Below are 13,545 nucleotides of genomic sequence, written 5' to 3'. Positions count from 1 at the left end.
GTTCTATCTCTTTTTCCAATGTTATGAGCTAGTGATTAGATGGATGTGGCCTTAATACCTGCAGCTGTTGAGGCTCTCCAAGCTCTCAGCAGTATTTGTGTAGCTACCAGTGGTGTTGAGAGCAATGCACTTCTCTCTGGGGTGAGTGTCTCCCTTTGACCTCATGGAAAAAAGGAACTGAGGGTATGACCCACCTGCACCAGTCAGGTGGGTAATGAAGGAGAAGAAGTGCTTTTCCAAGTTAGTTGGTTATGTGGCTCACTATTAGGGTTGCACTGATACCGATACTAGTATCAGTATCGGTACCGATACCAAGTATTTGCATGAGTACTTGTACTCGTGCAAATGCACCGATACTTATACCGATACCTCCACTTCCTACCCATATGCTATCTTGTGGCGTTTTTTCAAACTGCATTTTCCCATTTCATTTTAAGCTGAATTGGAGACTAAACTAAAAATTGTTTACTACTGTTCTGCCAATACAAATTGCTGTTATTTGTATTATTGTAGGAGAGATCACTGTACCTCATTCAGACAAACCCCTGAAGTACTGGTCAATTAATAAACTGAGATTTCCAGCTCTGGATAAAATGGTCCAAAAATATCTTTCTGCTGAACATGCAGAGAGGCTTCCGTTCTGTTCCTTAAAAAGAACTTGCCACCAACTTTTGAAAAATTATTCTAATTGCTAAATTGCCTTTTTTTACTGCTAGTTCTCATCTTGCACAATTATGTTCAAAACATACTGTACTCTGAGGAACATCCATAGGTTAGCTTATATAATTGCAGGAAGAGTACTCATGGCAAAAATTAAGTTACATCCTGCAATTATAGGACTAGATTTAGATTACATTTGATTGGTAAGCTTTATCAATACTTTGTTCACATTTCCAACTCCATAGACTTTAGCATAGCATTGGTAAAACTTACCAGTCAAATGTAATTTAGCCCATAGTGTTGTTCCCCATGATTAAACAGTGCACTGTTCTATTTTTACTATTTTTCTATTTTTTACTGTATTGCACTTTTGGTTGGTTGTGATTTTATATTTGTTATTTGTTGTTATTATTAATATATTTTATTGTAATATTTGTATTTATAAACATGTTCTGTGAACTTTATGACAAATAAAACTGTTTTATTATTTCATAATGTCTTTTAAGTTACAGTCCTTCATAATTATAAAGAAGGAATCTTAAATAATTAGTCTGTATTTTGCTTGGTTAACTGTCACATGACATTAAAAAAAAATGTATCGGTAATTGGTATCGGCGAGTATTTGAAAACAAGTATCGGTATTTGTACTTGGTCTTAAAAAAATGGTATCGGTGCAACCCTACTCACTATGTACAGAATATAGTACTACCAAATAGCCCGTTTCACTGAGTCTGTCCGTCACAAACGTTACCTGTTTGCGTCTTATTGCTGCTAAATTTAGTCTGCGTTAATCTAGGCCTACCAGCATGAACCCTTCCCTTCTGCCACTATAGTACTAATGAGGGCCCTATGTTGATACGGATTATGCAGTGTGTTATATATGGGCCTAAATGGTGGGGTGAAAGGGAACCACTTACCCTCCTGCCCATCTGCGTACCTTAAGGTTTTGTAATCAGGATGCTAGCGTATTCGTGAAGGGTCAGGTGGCGCTTGTTTGACCGAGGCCTGCAGCGCTTGTCTGCCTGTTTATTTCCCCTAACCTCCTTTTTTATGTAGGGGACTGTATCAAGGTCACAAAAGGAACTATATTCTCCTACATTCCTGTTATGAGTATTTTATTTGGTTATATTTTTTATTTTTTATTATTAATATACTCTATAATTTAGCCTTCAGATATATGTGATTATAGGGTCAGTGTCCTGCCTTCAATTTTCAGTGTTATATAACTGCTTCACCTTCTGTGATAAAGTTGTACACATATCAGGTTTTATAAGAAATATGGCATCTTTGCCGCCTTGTTCCCTAGGGTTGTTGTGCTTTCACTGTGACTTTATAATTAATATTAGGTTCGAATTTTGCTCTGATTCTGAAGAGACTGTAGTCTCAGTCGCTAACCCTCAAGTATAGATGAGCTCCTCACCTGCTCTGCTCAACGATAATTCTAATATGTAATTTCACAGTCCGTTGCCTCCTTTAGTTAACCTCTACTCTTTGATGGCTTGGGCAGGGTCTTTGTGACTGGAGTTCTGTGATGTGCAGTAGTGGTCGATGAGCCGATTTACTGTCCACCAAATGCACTGACGGAGTGGAGCTCCGACCCTCCAGTGGCTGTGTCCGGTCCCAGAGACCTTGTGGGGTGCGGGTTGTTTCATAAAGGGTTATCGTGCCTTTAAAGTGTCCAATAAAGTCACCGCAAGTGTTGATATCGATTAACCAGCTGATTTAGACAAAAGAATCGGTGATATTAAGGCAAATATCTTAGTTTTTAAGCAAATTGTTCACAGAGCTTTAGCTAGACACGTCTTTCTGCAATGGCTGTTAGCTCCGCCCCTCATAGTACACATTTTTTTAACTATAAGCAAATTATATTTTTTATTATAAGTATATTTTTCCACTTTATTAATATAAGTATTATATATTACTGCCCTAGGCATAGGTCTAGTTGGAATTCTGTAAATATGTGATTGCATTTATTTTTACATGTAAATACACACTAATGTTTCCATAAGAAAATATGTCCAACTTTTCCTATACATGGGAAAACAATAAGGGGTATATATATATATATATATATATATATATATATATATATATATATATATATATATATATATATATATATATATATATATATACAAAACACGGAAGGGACCTGCACTCTCAGACTGGATTGGCTACAGATTCTATGACCCTGCAACATGCTCAGCCCTGGGTGCTAAATAGCATTCTCAGGAAGCTGTGCTGTCCACATAGTCTCAGGCAAGGTCCTCCCCCAAAACCCTTGACCTGTTCCCAGTTTGTTTGATTGAGAGCTTGCATTGTATGGCTGTATTAGGGACCCAGGTTTTGGAAGAGATCATGACGTGGTATCTGGGCATTCAGCCAGATGCGGTGACTAACTCTTCCAGTTTTGCTTTTAATCTTAGCTGAGAGCTTGCAAGTGAGTGCTGGACTTTCTCTGTGTGTTGTATTAATTTATTTTGTAATTTTCCCTGTGGGCCTTGCACCCAGACTTGTCTGGGGTTAACTGCCTGGGACTCTCGGGACAGCATAGCTTCCTGAGATTGCTATCGAGCACCCAGTGCTGAGCATGTTGCAGGGTCATGAGATGTGCACTTAGTCCAGTCTGAGAGTGCCGGCCCCTTCCATGTTTTGTATATGTCTAGGGTGATTACATAAGTCTGTGAACCCTTGACTTGTTCCCAGTTAAATATATAGTACCAAAAAACATCATGTATATGTATAGAAATATGTATTTATGAATTTCATAGAAGATATCTTTGAATGTGAAGAACATTGGAATTTGAAATATTCATATTTTCATGTTGGGTTAGCTAACATGAGAATATGCGATCGAGTTTGTGCGTGAGTAGGTTGTTTTTTTTCTCACTTTTTTTCTCTATAGACTTCTATGGGGGATTACGTAAACGTGTACGTGATATTCTAAATTTGGCTTTTTGCGCTCGTCAGGTAAGCGCTCAATCAAAAACAGTTTACTTGCAACTCATAATAAATGTAAATGCAACCCATCTTCTAGCGCAGTTAATGCTCAAGTGGGAGCGTTAATTAGTGCTCCACTTGTAATCCTGCCCTAGACCAGTTTTGTTACATGTGTTCTAATATCAAAGAACAGAAACATAAACAAATATCATTTTTAATAAGTTGTAGAAACAAAACCCAAAAAATATTGAAATAGAAAATATATTTAAAATAATTATACTACTAGGAAATAAACATAGGTTTGCTATACCGTAATTTTAGCCATTTTCTGTGGTGCTGAAATATTGGTTACAGGGCATTATGGGGAAGGTAAATAGGTGGCATGCAATTTAAATTAGTTGGGCAGCTAACTATTTTAGATGTTACAACTTATGTGACACAAATGACATCTGATAAGATATGGGGACATTTGCAAACCCTGTATTTCTTGGGGCAATATCAGCTTCTGTGAATTCTGTCTGTGAAGTGAGGATAAAGTTCTGTAGGATATTTGTGAGGAAGAGAAATAGCTCAGTTCGAGCCAGACCTTCTCCAATGCAAGCCCTCTTCCCTGTGAAAAAAAAGAAACATTTTGTAAAAAAAAAAAAATTGTTCATATCGAAGAGTTGTGTTATATTGGTAAGTATAGGTTTTACCTATGGAAAATGGCATGAAGGCTTCATTTCTCTTGAAACAACCGTCTTTGTCTAAGAAGTGGCTAGGGTTAAATTTGTGTGGTGTAGCGAAATGCGTTGGGTCACCCAGGACAGAAGTCAGGAGAGCACAGACATCAGTGCCCTAAACAATTAGGCAGATATAAAAAATTGTATTTTATTCATGTAATGTATTAGGTGAACAATTATGTCTTTCTATACCTGTTTTCTATTGGTTTTGAATAGGACAGTAAAGTCAAAATTGTGCTTCCATGATTCAGATAGAGCATGCAGTTAAAAAAAATCTAATTTACTTCTATTATAAAGTTTGCTTTGTTCTCTTGGTATCCTTTGTTGAAATGCATATCTAGGTAGGCTCAGGTGCAGCAGTGAGAGCTAGTTGGTAACTGCACATATATGCTTCTTGTGATTGGCTCACATGATGAATTCAGCTAGCTCCCCGTGATCTGCTGCTTTTAGGTTTGCACTTTAATAAAGGATATAAAGAAGCAAATGTGATAATAGAAGTAAATATGGTTTAAAATTGAATGTTCTTTTTGAATAATTAAAGATTAATTTAGATTTTGCAGTCCATTTAAGCTTTTTTTAATTATTATTTTCTCTTTCTGAACTCCTCCTTCCTTATTGTCTCTCTCTCCAATCCCCCACTCTCTTCTTTCTCCCCTGTCCCTCCTTTTTTAAATTTCACTCTCAATACTTCCCTCCATTCTCCCTCTCAGATCCTGCTCTCCTTTTTTTTCTAATGCCCCTCATTACTTCCTCTCTCCCCACATCACATCATCTACGTTTCCCCCCACATATTTCATGTTTTCCTTTCTCACCACATCTTTCTTTCCCTCCCATGTCACCATCTCTCTCCACTTTTTTTTCTCACATCCCAATCTCCATTGATTTTTCTACTTTTTCTCCCCTTTAGATCCTTTTTCTCTTTCTCATGCCCACCGTTCCCTCCTTTTTCTCTCATATCCCCTCTAGTTTCTTTTTTTAATCACACATCTCAATTCCTCCTTCCTCTTCCAAACCTCCCTTCCTCTTCTTTCCCTCCAATGCCAACCTCTCCCCTTCTTCTTTCAAAACTCACCTCTACTTCCTTTCTTTTCTACAATCTCCTTTTTCTCTCCTGTCAATTGTTTTCTCTCTAATATCATTTCTCTACCTTTTTTCTTTCAGATCCTTATTTAGCTTTCCCTCTCTTATCCTTCTCTTCTCTCTGTCCACTTAAATTCATGTCTGTCTACTCTCTCAATTTCCTCTCTACTCAATTTTTTCATATAACCAGTCTCCATCCTTTGCCACAAATCTCCTCACTCTATTGTTTTCTCTATAATATCATCTCTCTACCTTTTTTCTTTCAGATCCTTATTTAGCTTTCCCTCTCTTATCCTTCTCTTCTCTCCGTCCACTTAAATTCATGTCTGTCTACTCTCTCAATTTCCTCTCTACTCACTTTTTTCATATAACCCATCTCCATCCTTTGCCACAAATCTCCTCACTCAATTCTTTTCTCTATAATACCTTCTCTCTACCTTTTTTTTCTTTCTAAACCTTCTTTATCTTTCTCTCTCTTATCCTTCTCTTCTCTCCGTCCACTGAAATTCATGTCTGTCTACTCTCTCAATTTCCTCTCTACTTACTTTTTTCCATCCTTTGCCACAAATCTCACTCAATTGTTTTCTCTAATACCTTCTCTCTACCTTTTTTTTTTTTTCTAAACCTTCTTTATCTTTCTCTCTCTTATCCTTCTCTTCTCTCCGTCCACTGAAATTCATGTCTGTCTACTCTCTCAATTTCCTCTCTACTTACTTTTTTCCATCCTTTGCCACAAATCTCACTCAATTGTTTTCTCTATAATACCTTCTCTCTACCTTTTTTCTCTTTCTAAACCTTCTTTATCTTTCTCTCTCTTATCCTTCTCTTCACTCCGTCCACTTAAATGCATGTCTGTCTACTCTCTCTCTCAATTTCCTCTCTACTCACTTTTTTCAAATAACCTGTCTCCATCCTTTCTCTGCCACAAATCTCCTCACTCCGTAATTACCTTGGGAATAGTGTATCCTCTAAAAACAGTATCCTTTGTAGCAGAGTGTGGGGCGTTCATTGGGATAACATTACTGAACCTCTGTATCTCATGGATTACTGCTTCTGTGTAAGGCATCTTATTCCGGTCTTCAATATTCGGGACACGGTTCTGCCCAATCACAGAGTCTATTTCCTTGCACACTTTTGCTGTTTACAGTACACACACATTAGATTATACAGTTTGCAGAATTAGAGAATAGTGAATTAATGTCGTGTCTAGTTCTGCAGATGTCTACCATTGCAAGTACATTTTTACAAAACAAATATTTAACCTATAAACCAAACTCCATATTCCAGAATTTTAGATCAGAACTGTTCATTAAAGGGACAGTCTAGTCCAAAATAAACTCTCATGATTCAGATAGAGAATGTAATTTTAAACAATTTTTCAATTTACTTTTATAACCAATTTTGCTTTGTTCTCTTGGTATTCTTAGTTGAAAGCTAAACCTAGTAGGTTCATATGCTAATTTCTAAGCACTTGAAGGCCGCCTCTTCTCTCAGGGCATTTTGACAGTTTTTCACCACTAGAGGGTGTTAGTTCATGTGAGTCATATAGATAACACTGTGCTCACGCACGTGGAGTTTCAGTGAGCCAGCTCCGATTGGCTAAACTTAATGTCTGTCAAAAGAACTGAAATAAGGGGGCAGGATTCAGAGGCTTAGATACAAGATAATCACAGAGGTAAAAAGTATATTTATATAACTGTGTTAGTTATGCAAAACTAGGGAATGGGTAATAAAGGAATTATCTATCTTTTTAAACAATACAAATTCTGCTGTAGACTGTCCCTTTAAAGCTTATGATGAAAAACAAAAAAAATGTTGTTTTAATACTTTGTAAGGATGTTTAATAGTACAGCTAAAATTTATTTATGACTGTGTTTCCCATTGCAGTGGGGTTTGGGTCAGCCATTAGAGTTTACTACAATGAGGAGGGAGGTCATGTCAGGGTTAAAGGGACACTGAACCTAAATGTTTTCTTTCGTAATTCAGATAGAGCATGCAATTTTAAGCAACTTTCTAATTTACTCCTATTATCAAATTTTCTTCATTCTCTAGGTATCTTTATTTGAGCATGTCATTTTAAGACACTTTTAAATTCACTTATATTTTCAAGTGTGCTTTGTTCTCTTGGTATCCCTTGTTGGAAAAGAATACCCATATATCCTACACTAGTGGGAGCTGCTGCTAATTGGTGCCTGCACACATTTGTCTCTTGTGATTGGCTAACTAGATATGTTCAGCTAACTGCCAGTAGTGCAATGCTGCTGTTTCCACAAAGGATAACAAGAGAATGAAGCAAATTGGATAATAGAAGTCACTTGAAAATGTGTTTATAATTATAAAATGTTGGTGTTTCCTATCCCTTTAATTGCAGAAATATTTGTTACAGATATACAGTACCTTGTATGTCAGGATATTTGAGGAGCAAGAGAAACCCATGTTTTAAAGTCGTAGCCACAGTTTCTCCACCAGCAAAAAATAAGTTGTTAAGCGACAGCACTAAGTTTCTCCAGGTGAATTCAGAGTTTGGATTATCCTTTTCCTGGAAAGACATAGCCAAGTGAGCAAAGGAATAGACATAGCATAGATCAAATCATGTTGTTGGCAGAAACCTGATTAATAAAGATATGCACAGACAAAAAAGAAATGCTTTGCGCCAATCACAAAATTCTTTTGTTTTGTACAATGTTCTTTAAAGGGACACTCAAGTCAAAATTAAACTTTCATAATTCAGACAGAGCGCACAATTTTAAACAGCTTTTCATTTTACTTCCATTACTTAAATATGCACAATATTTTTAGATGCACAATTTCTGAGGCACCATCACCTACTGAGCATGTGCAAGATACACAGAACACAGAGCACATATATGCATTTTGTGATTGGCTGATGGCTGTCACATGATGCAGTGGGAGGGAATAAATAACTAGCTTTCTAATTTGTCAGAAATAAATCTACTACTTATTTGAAATTCAAACTAAGGGCTTTTGCATTGTATGGTTGCAGGGCCAGCTCAACCATGGGACCAAGTGGGTCCAATGGACCCAGGCAGCACTTAACAAGGGGCAGCACTTCAGTGACTGAGTCAGTCACTGTCAGATCGAGACCGGTCCTGTCCGCATAACCTCATAATCCACAAAAACACAGAACCTATCAGGGGTAACTTCCTTCCCACTTGCGCAATTGTGCATAAGCATTGTTTTATGCAGGTAGGCAGGCTTAGTAAGGTCAGTGGCCAGGCTAGTAGGTTGATATGCTAATTAGTAATTTTAATACTTGAGGTGTCACTGCATTCTCTGACCACAGCAGCACAATATCTTGAGCCAGCCCTGTATGGTTGCTATATATTTAATGATTATGCTACTGTACTGTGTTTAATGGCCCTTTAAGGAGTCATTCAGAATTTACTTGTAAACAAAAATCCATTCATCTGTTGTTGGAAAATTTTCGGGGGCAGCAGAGGTACAGCTTTAATAATGTTAGTCGCTAGTGCTACTGTTATGGGCCAGCAGCAGCACAAAAAGATATATTATTATTATTTTAATAGGGTCAGGATTGGCCAAGGACAGAAATAAAGCTTAGAGATGTATGGGCTGACACTGGAATCGGTCACATGAAAAGGATATTGATAAATTGTTTTTAAATAGTGAATTTGAAGCCTTTCCCATCTGCTTTAAAGGAATAGCTTGGATAAAGGGATGGAAGAAGGGGTAAAATGTCCCCACTTGGAAGGAAATTAAAAGGTCAGTGTCATGAAGTTCTCATGATTTTAGGATGGCAGGGGTTCCTTTTTTCCTTTTTATTTTTTCCTGTTATCAAATGTTCTTTGTTTCTTGTTATCCTTTGTTGAAGAGCATTATGGTAAGCTCAGGAGTGTGCACGTTTCTGAAGCATTATATGGCAGCAGTTTTGCAACAAATGTTATACATTAGCTAGAGCACTAGATGGCAGCACTATTTCCTGTCATGTAGTACTAATGTTATACATTAGCAAGAGCACTAGATGGCAGCACTATTTCCTGTCATGTAGTACTAATGTTATACATTAGCAAGAGCACTAGATGGCAGCACTATTTCCTGTCATGTAGTACTAATGTTATACATTAGCAAGACCACTAGATGGCAGCACTATTTCCTGTCATGTAGTACTAATATTATACATTAGCAAGAACACTAGATGGCAGCACTATTTCCTGTCATGTAGTACTAATATTATACATTAGCAAGAACACTAGATGGCAGCACTATTTCCTGTCATGTAGTGCTCCAGACGTGCACGCTACCTATTTAGATATCTCTTCAACAAAGAATAACTTGAGCTGCACATATATGTCTCATGCTATTGGCTCACTCAATGTGTTCAGCTAGCTCCTAGTACAGAATTACTGTTTATTCAACAAAGAACGCAAAAAGAATAAAGCAGAGTTGTTTAAAATTGGATCTTCAAACTGAATCATGAATGAAAAAATGATGGTTTCAAGTCCCTATAAGTTTAATGTGTTATAATTTTCTGAAATGGTGGCACAGTTTTCGTGCCCACTATTTGGTTCTCTTCTTCTAGTGTCAAGTAGATAAAGGTTTCCCCATTTTTATCTTGATCATGTAATGCATAAAAACAGTGATGGTCAATTTCTTTATGCATGGGGGGGGGGGGGGGGGCTTGATTTAATATTTTAGAAGCCAGTAAACAAAATGATACCAATTAAACACACAATAATAACATAGTTCATAAAAATGCCCAGGGACACAGCTAAAAATTTAGGTAAGGTTGTAGGGTACCTTCTGTCTGCTTTTTCCTCTCCTCATTACCACTCTTGTGAGATTCCGCCAAATTATTTGCCCTCACATCAGAAGCCCTTAAAGGGACAGTCCACACCAGAATTTGTTTTGTTATAAAATATAGATAATCCCTTTATTACCCATTCCCCAGTTTTGCATAACCAACACAGTTATAATAATATACTTTTAACCTCTGTGATTATCTTGTATCTAAGTCTCTGCAAACTGCCCCTTTATTTCAGTTCTTTTGACAGACTTGCAGTCTAGCCAATCAGTGCCTGCTCCCAGATAACTTCTTGTGCACGAGCACAGTGTTATCTATATGAAACACATTAACTAACACCCTCTAGTGGTGAAAAACTGTTAAAATGCATTCTGAAAAGAGGTGGCCTTCAAGGTCTAAGAAATTAGCATATGAACCTCCTAAGTTAAGCTTTCAACTAAGAATACCAAGAGAACAAAGCAGAAATTGGTGATAAAAGTAAATTGGAAAATTGTTTAACATTACATGCCCTATCTGATTCATGAAAGTGTATTTTGGCCTAGACTGTCCATTTAAGCACACAAGTCATAAAAAACTAGTTTGTCTAGTTCCAATAGGCCCATTGACCAGCTGTTGACCATACCTGATCTAAAGTAATATGTTACTACACATACCAAGATGTCATTTTAATTTTAATAAACGTCATTTTAATTTTTAAATTTTATCACTAAATTGAAAGAGGTTTCTCTCTTTTTTAGAATAAAGCCTTATGCCTCACAAAGAATTTATCTTTCCCAAAGTTCATATATAAGACATGTCTATAAGCCTTGAGTGGGGGTTCATTGACACATCCTGTTCCCTCCTCTGGATGTCAGAGCTTCTTAACCAATTAACTTTCAACCCTCCAATACACTTTTCTTTCTTGTCACATTCGGATATTGTGCATCATGTTCCCCCACTTGACAACTAAGCCAGTCATTTCTACTGCTTATAGTTTTATGTCTCAAGGTACCTATTAGAAGAACCTTCTTCATTATCTTCAACTCCATGTTTTACCTATTGCACACCCCTAATTTTTGCATTCTCAACAATAAAACACACTTTGAAGCCCAAAGGAAGTGACTCACAATTCAAATTGATATCTAAACTCCACAGTTCTGATCTACAAGTTCTACCTGTTGCATTTTAATAAGGAAGCAATCAATGTAATCTCTAGGTGAGTCTAGATCCAGTGTCTCTTTGTTTATCTTCGCTCTTTCAGCTACAAATTCATTCAGTTCCTCCAGTAGGGTAGTTATTTTCTGATGAGGCCCTGGAATGTGGTTCATTATCATAGGAACCATGCTCTGAATCTGTAATCAATTATGACGAAAAAGATATTTAAATTGATAGCATGTCGGTATTTTTTCTTGTTTTATGTGCTATAAAAAGTATATGTTATAAACTGATTTTATTTGTTGCTAAAGAAACATTACCCCATTCTGTGCAATGTCATATCACATCCTAGCGTTGAAGATGTTTTTAGTAATTTGTATCACATTTACTGTATATTCTCATCGTTGTTTTTTTTCTGTTACTCACACAATGTTTTTAACCAAATTAATATTAGAAAAACACAATTTATGCTTACCTGATAAATTTATTTCTCTTGTGGTGTATCCAGTCCACGGATCATCCATTACATGTGGGATATTCTCATTCCCAACAGGAAGTTGCAAGAGGACACCCACAGCAGAGCTGTAATATAGCTCCTCCCCTAACTGTCATAGCCAGTCATTCGACCGAAAACAAGCCGAGAAAGGAGGAACCATAGGGTGCAGTGGTGACTGTAGTTTAAATTTAAAAATTACCTGCCTTAAAATGACAGGGCGGGCCGTGGACTGGATACACCACAAGAGAAATACATTTATCAGGTAAGCATAAATTGTGTTTTCTCTTGTAAGGTGTATCCAGTCCACGGATCATCCATTACTTGTGGGATACCAATACCAAAGCTAAAGTACACGGATGAAGGGAGGGACAAGGCAGGTACTTAAATGGAAGGAACACTGCCTGTAAAACCTTTCTCCCAAATATAGCCTCCGAAGAAGCAAAAGTATCAAATTTGTAAAATTTTGAAAAAGTATGAAGCGAAGACCAAGTCGCCGCCTTGCAAATCTGTTCAACAGAAGCCTCATTTTTAAAGGCCCAAGTGGAAGCCACAGCTCTAGTGGAATGAGCTGTAATCCTTTCAGGAGGCTGCTGTCCAGCAGTCTCATAGGCTAAGCGGATTATGCTTCTTAGCCAAAAAGAAAGAGAGGTTGCCGAAGCCTTTTGACCTCTCCTCTGTCCAGAGTAGACAACAAACAAAGCAGATGTTTGACGAAAATCTTTAGTAGCTTGTAAGTAAAACTTTAAAGCACGGACCACATCCAGATTGTGTAATAGACGTTCCTTCTTCAAAGAAGGATTAGGACACAAGGATGGAACAACAATCTCTTGATTGATATTCTTGTTAGATACCACCTTAGGTAAGAACCCAGGTTTGGTACGCAGAACTACCTTATCTGTATGAAAAATCAGATAAGGAGAATCACATTGTAAGGCAGATAGCTCGGAGACTCTACGAGCCAAGGAAATAGCTACCAAAAAAAGAACTTTCCAAGATAAAAGTTTGATATCTATGGAATGAAGAGGTTCAAACGGAACTCCTTGAAGAACCTTAAGAACCAAATTTAAGCTCCATGGTGGAGCAACAGGTTTAAACACAGGCTTGATTCTAACTAAAGCCTGACAAAATGCCTGAACGTCTGGAACATCTGCCAGACGCTTGTGCAAAATAATAGACAGAGCAGAAATCTGTCCCTTTAATGAACTAGCTGACAATCCTTTTTCCAAACCTTCTTGGAGAAAAGATAATATCCTGGGAATCCTGATCTTACTCCATGAGTAACCCTTGGATTCACACCAATAAAGATATTTACGCCATATCTTATGGTAAATTTTTCTGGTGACAGGCTTTCGTGCCTGTATTAAGGTATCAATAACTGACTCGGAGAAGCCACGCTTTGATAAAATCAAGCGTTCAATCTCCAGGCAGTCAGCCTCAGAGAAATTAGATTTGGATGGTTGAAAGGACCCTGAAGTAGAAGGTCCTGTCTCAGAGGCAGAGACCATGGTGGAAAGGATGACATGTCCACTAGATCTGCATACTCCTTGTTCCCCCTTGATGGTTGATGTAAGCCACAGTCGTGATGTTGTCCGACTGAAATCTGATGAACCTCATTGTCGCTAGATGAGGCCAAGCCTGAAGAGCATTGAATATCGCTCTTAGTTCCAGAATGTTTATTGGAAGGAGTGACTCCTCCTGAGTCCACGATCCCTGAGCCTTCAGGGAGTTCCAGA

The 13,545-nt window shown here is 37.5% G+C and overlaps 1 protein-coding gene across 2 annotated transcripts in view; it reads right to left on the bottom strand.

The window, feature by feature from the left end:
- Positions 1-3,798: 3,798 nt before the first annotated feature.
- Positions 3,799-13,545, bottom strand: part of LOC128666892 (cytochrome P450 2A5) — a 31,093-nt gene continuing 21,346 nt past the window's right edge. The window contains exons 5-9 of one of the 2 annotated variants that reach the window (XM_053721702.1): positions 11,337-11,513; positions 7,800-7,941; positions 6,352-6,539; positions 4,296-4,437; positions 3,799-4,210 (exon numbers count right to left, since the gene is read on the bottom strand). In XM_053721702.1, the coding sequence (XP_053577677.1) occupies positions 4,023-4,210; positions 4,296-4,437; positions 6,352-6,539; positions 7,800-7,941; positions 11,337-11,513 (837 nt within the window). In that variant the 3' untranslated portion in view covers positions 3,799-4,022. The remainder of the gene's footprint in view (positions 4,211-4,295; positions 4,438-6,351; positions 6,540-7,799; positions 7,942-11,336; positions 11,514-13,545) is intronic. The other variant, XM_053721703.1, reaches the window with a different exon arrangement.

The sequence above is a fragment of the Bombina bombina genome, chromosome 7 (assembly GCF_027579735.1).
Source record: "Bombina bombina isolate aBomBom1 chromosome 7, aBomBom1.pri, whole genome shotgun sequence".
NCBI lineage: Eukaryota > Metazoa > Chordata > Amphibia > Anura > Bombinatoridae > Bombina > Bombina bombina.
The sequence above is the reverse complement of the archived record's forward strand: the minus strand, read 5'-3'. Positions and strand labels throughout refer to the sequence as shown.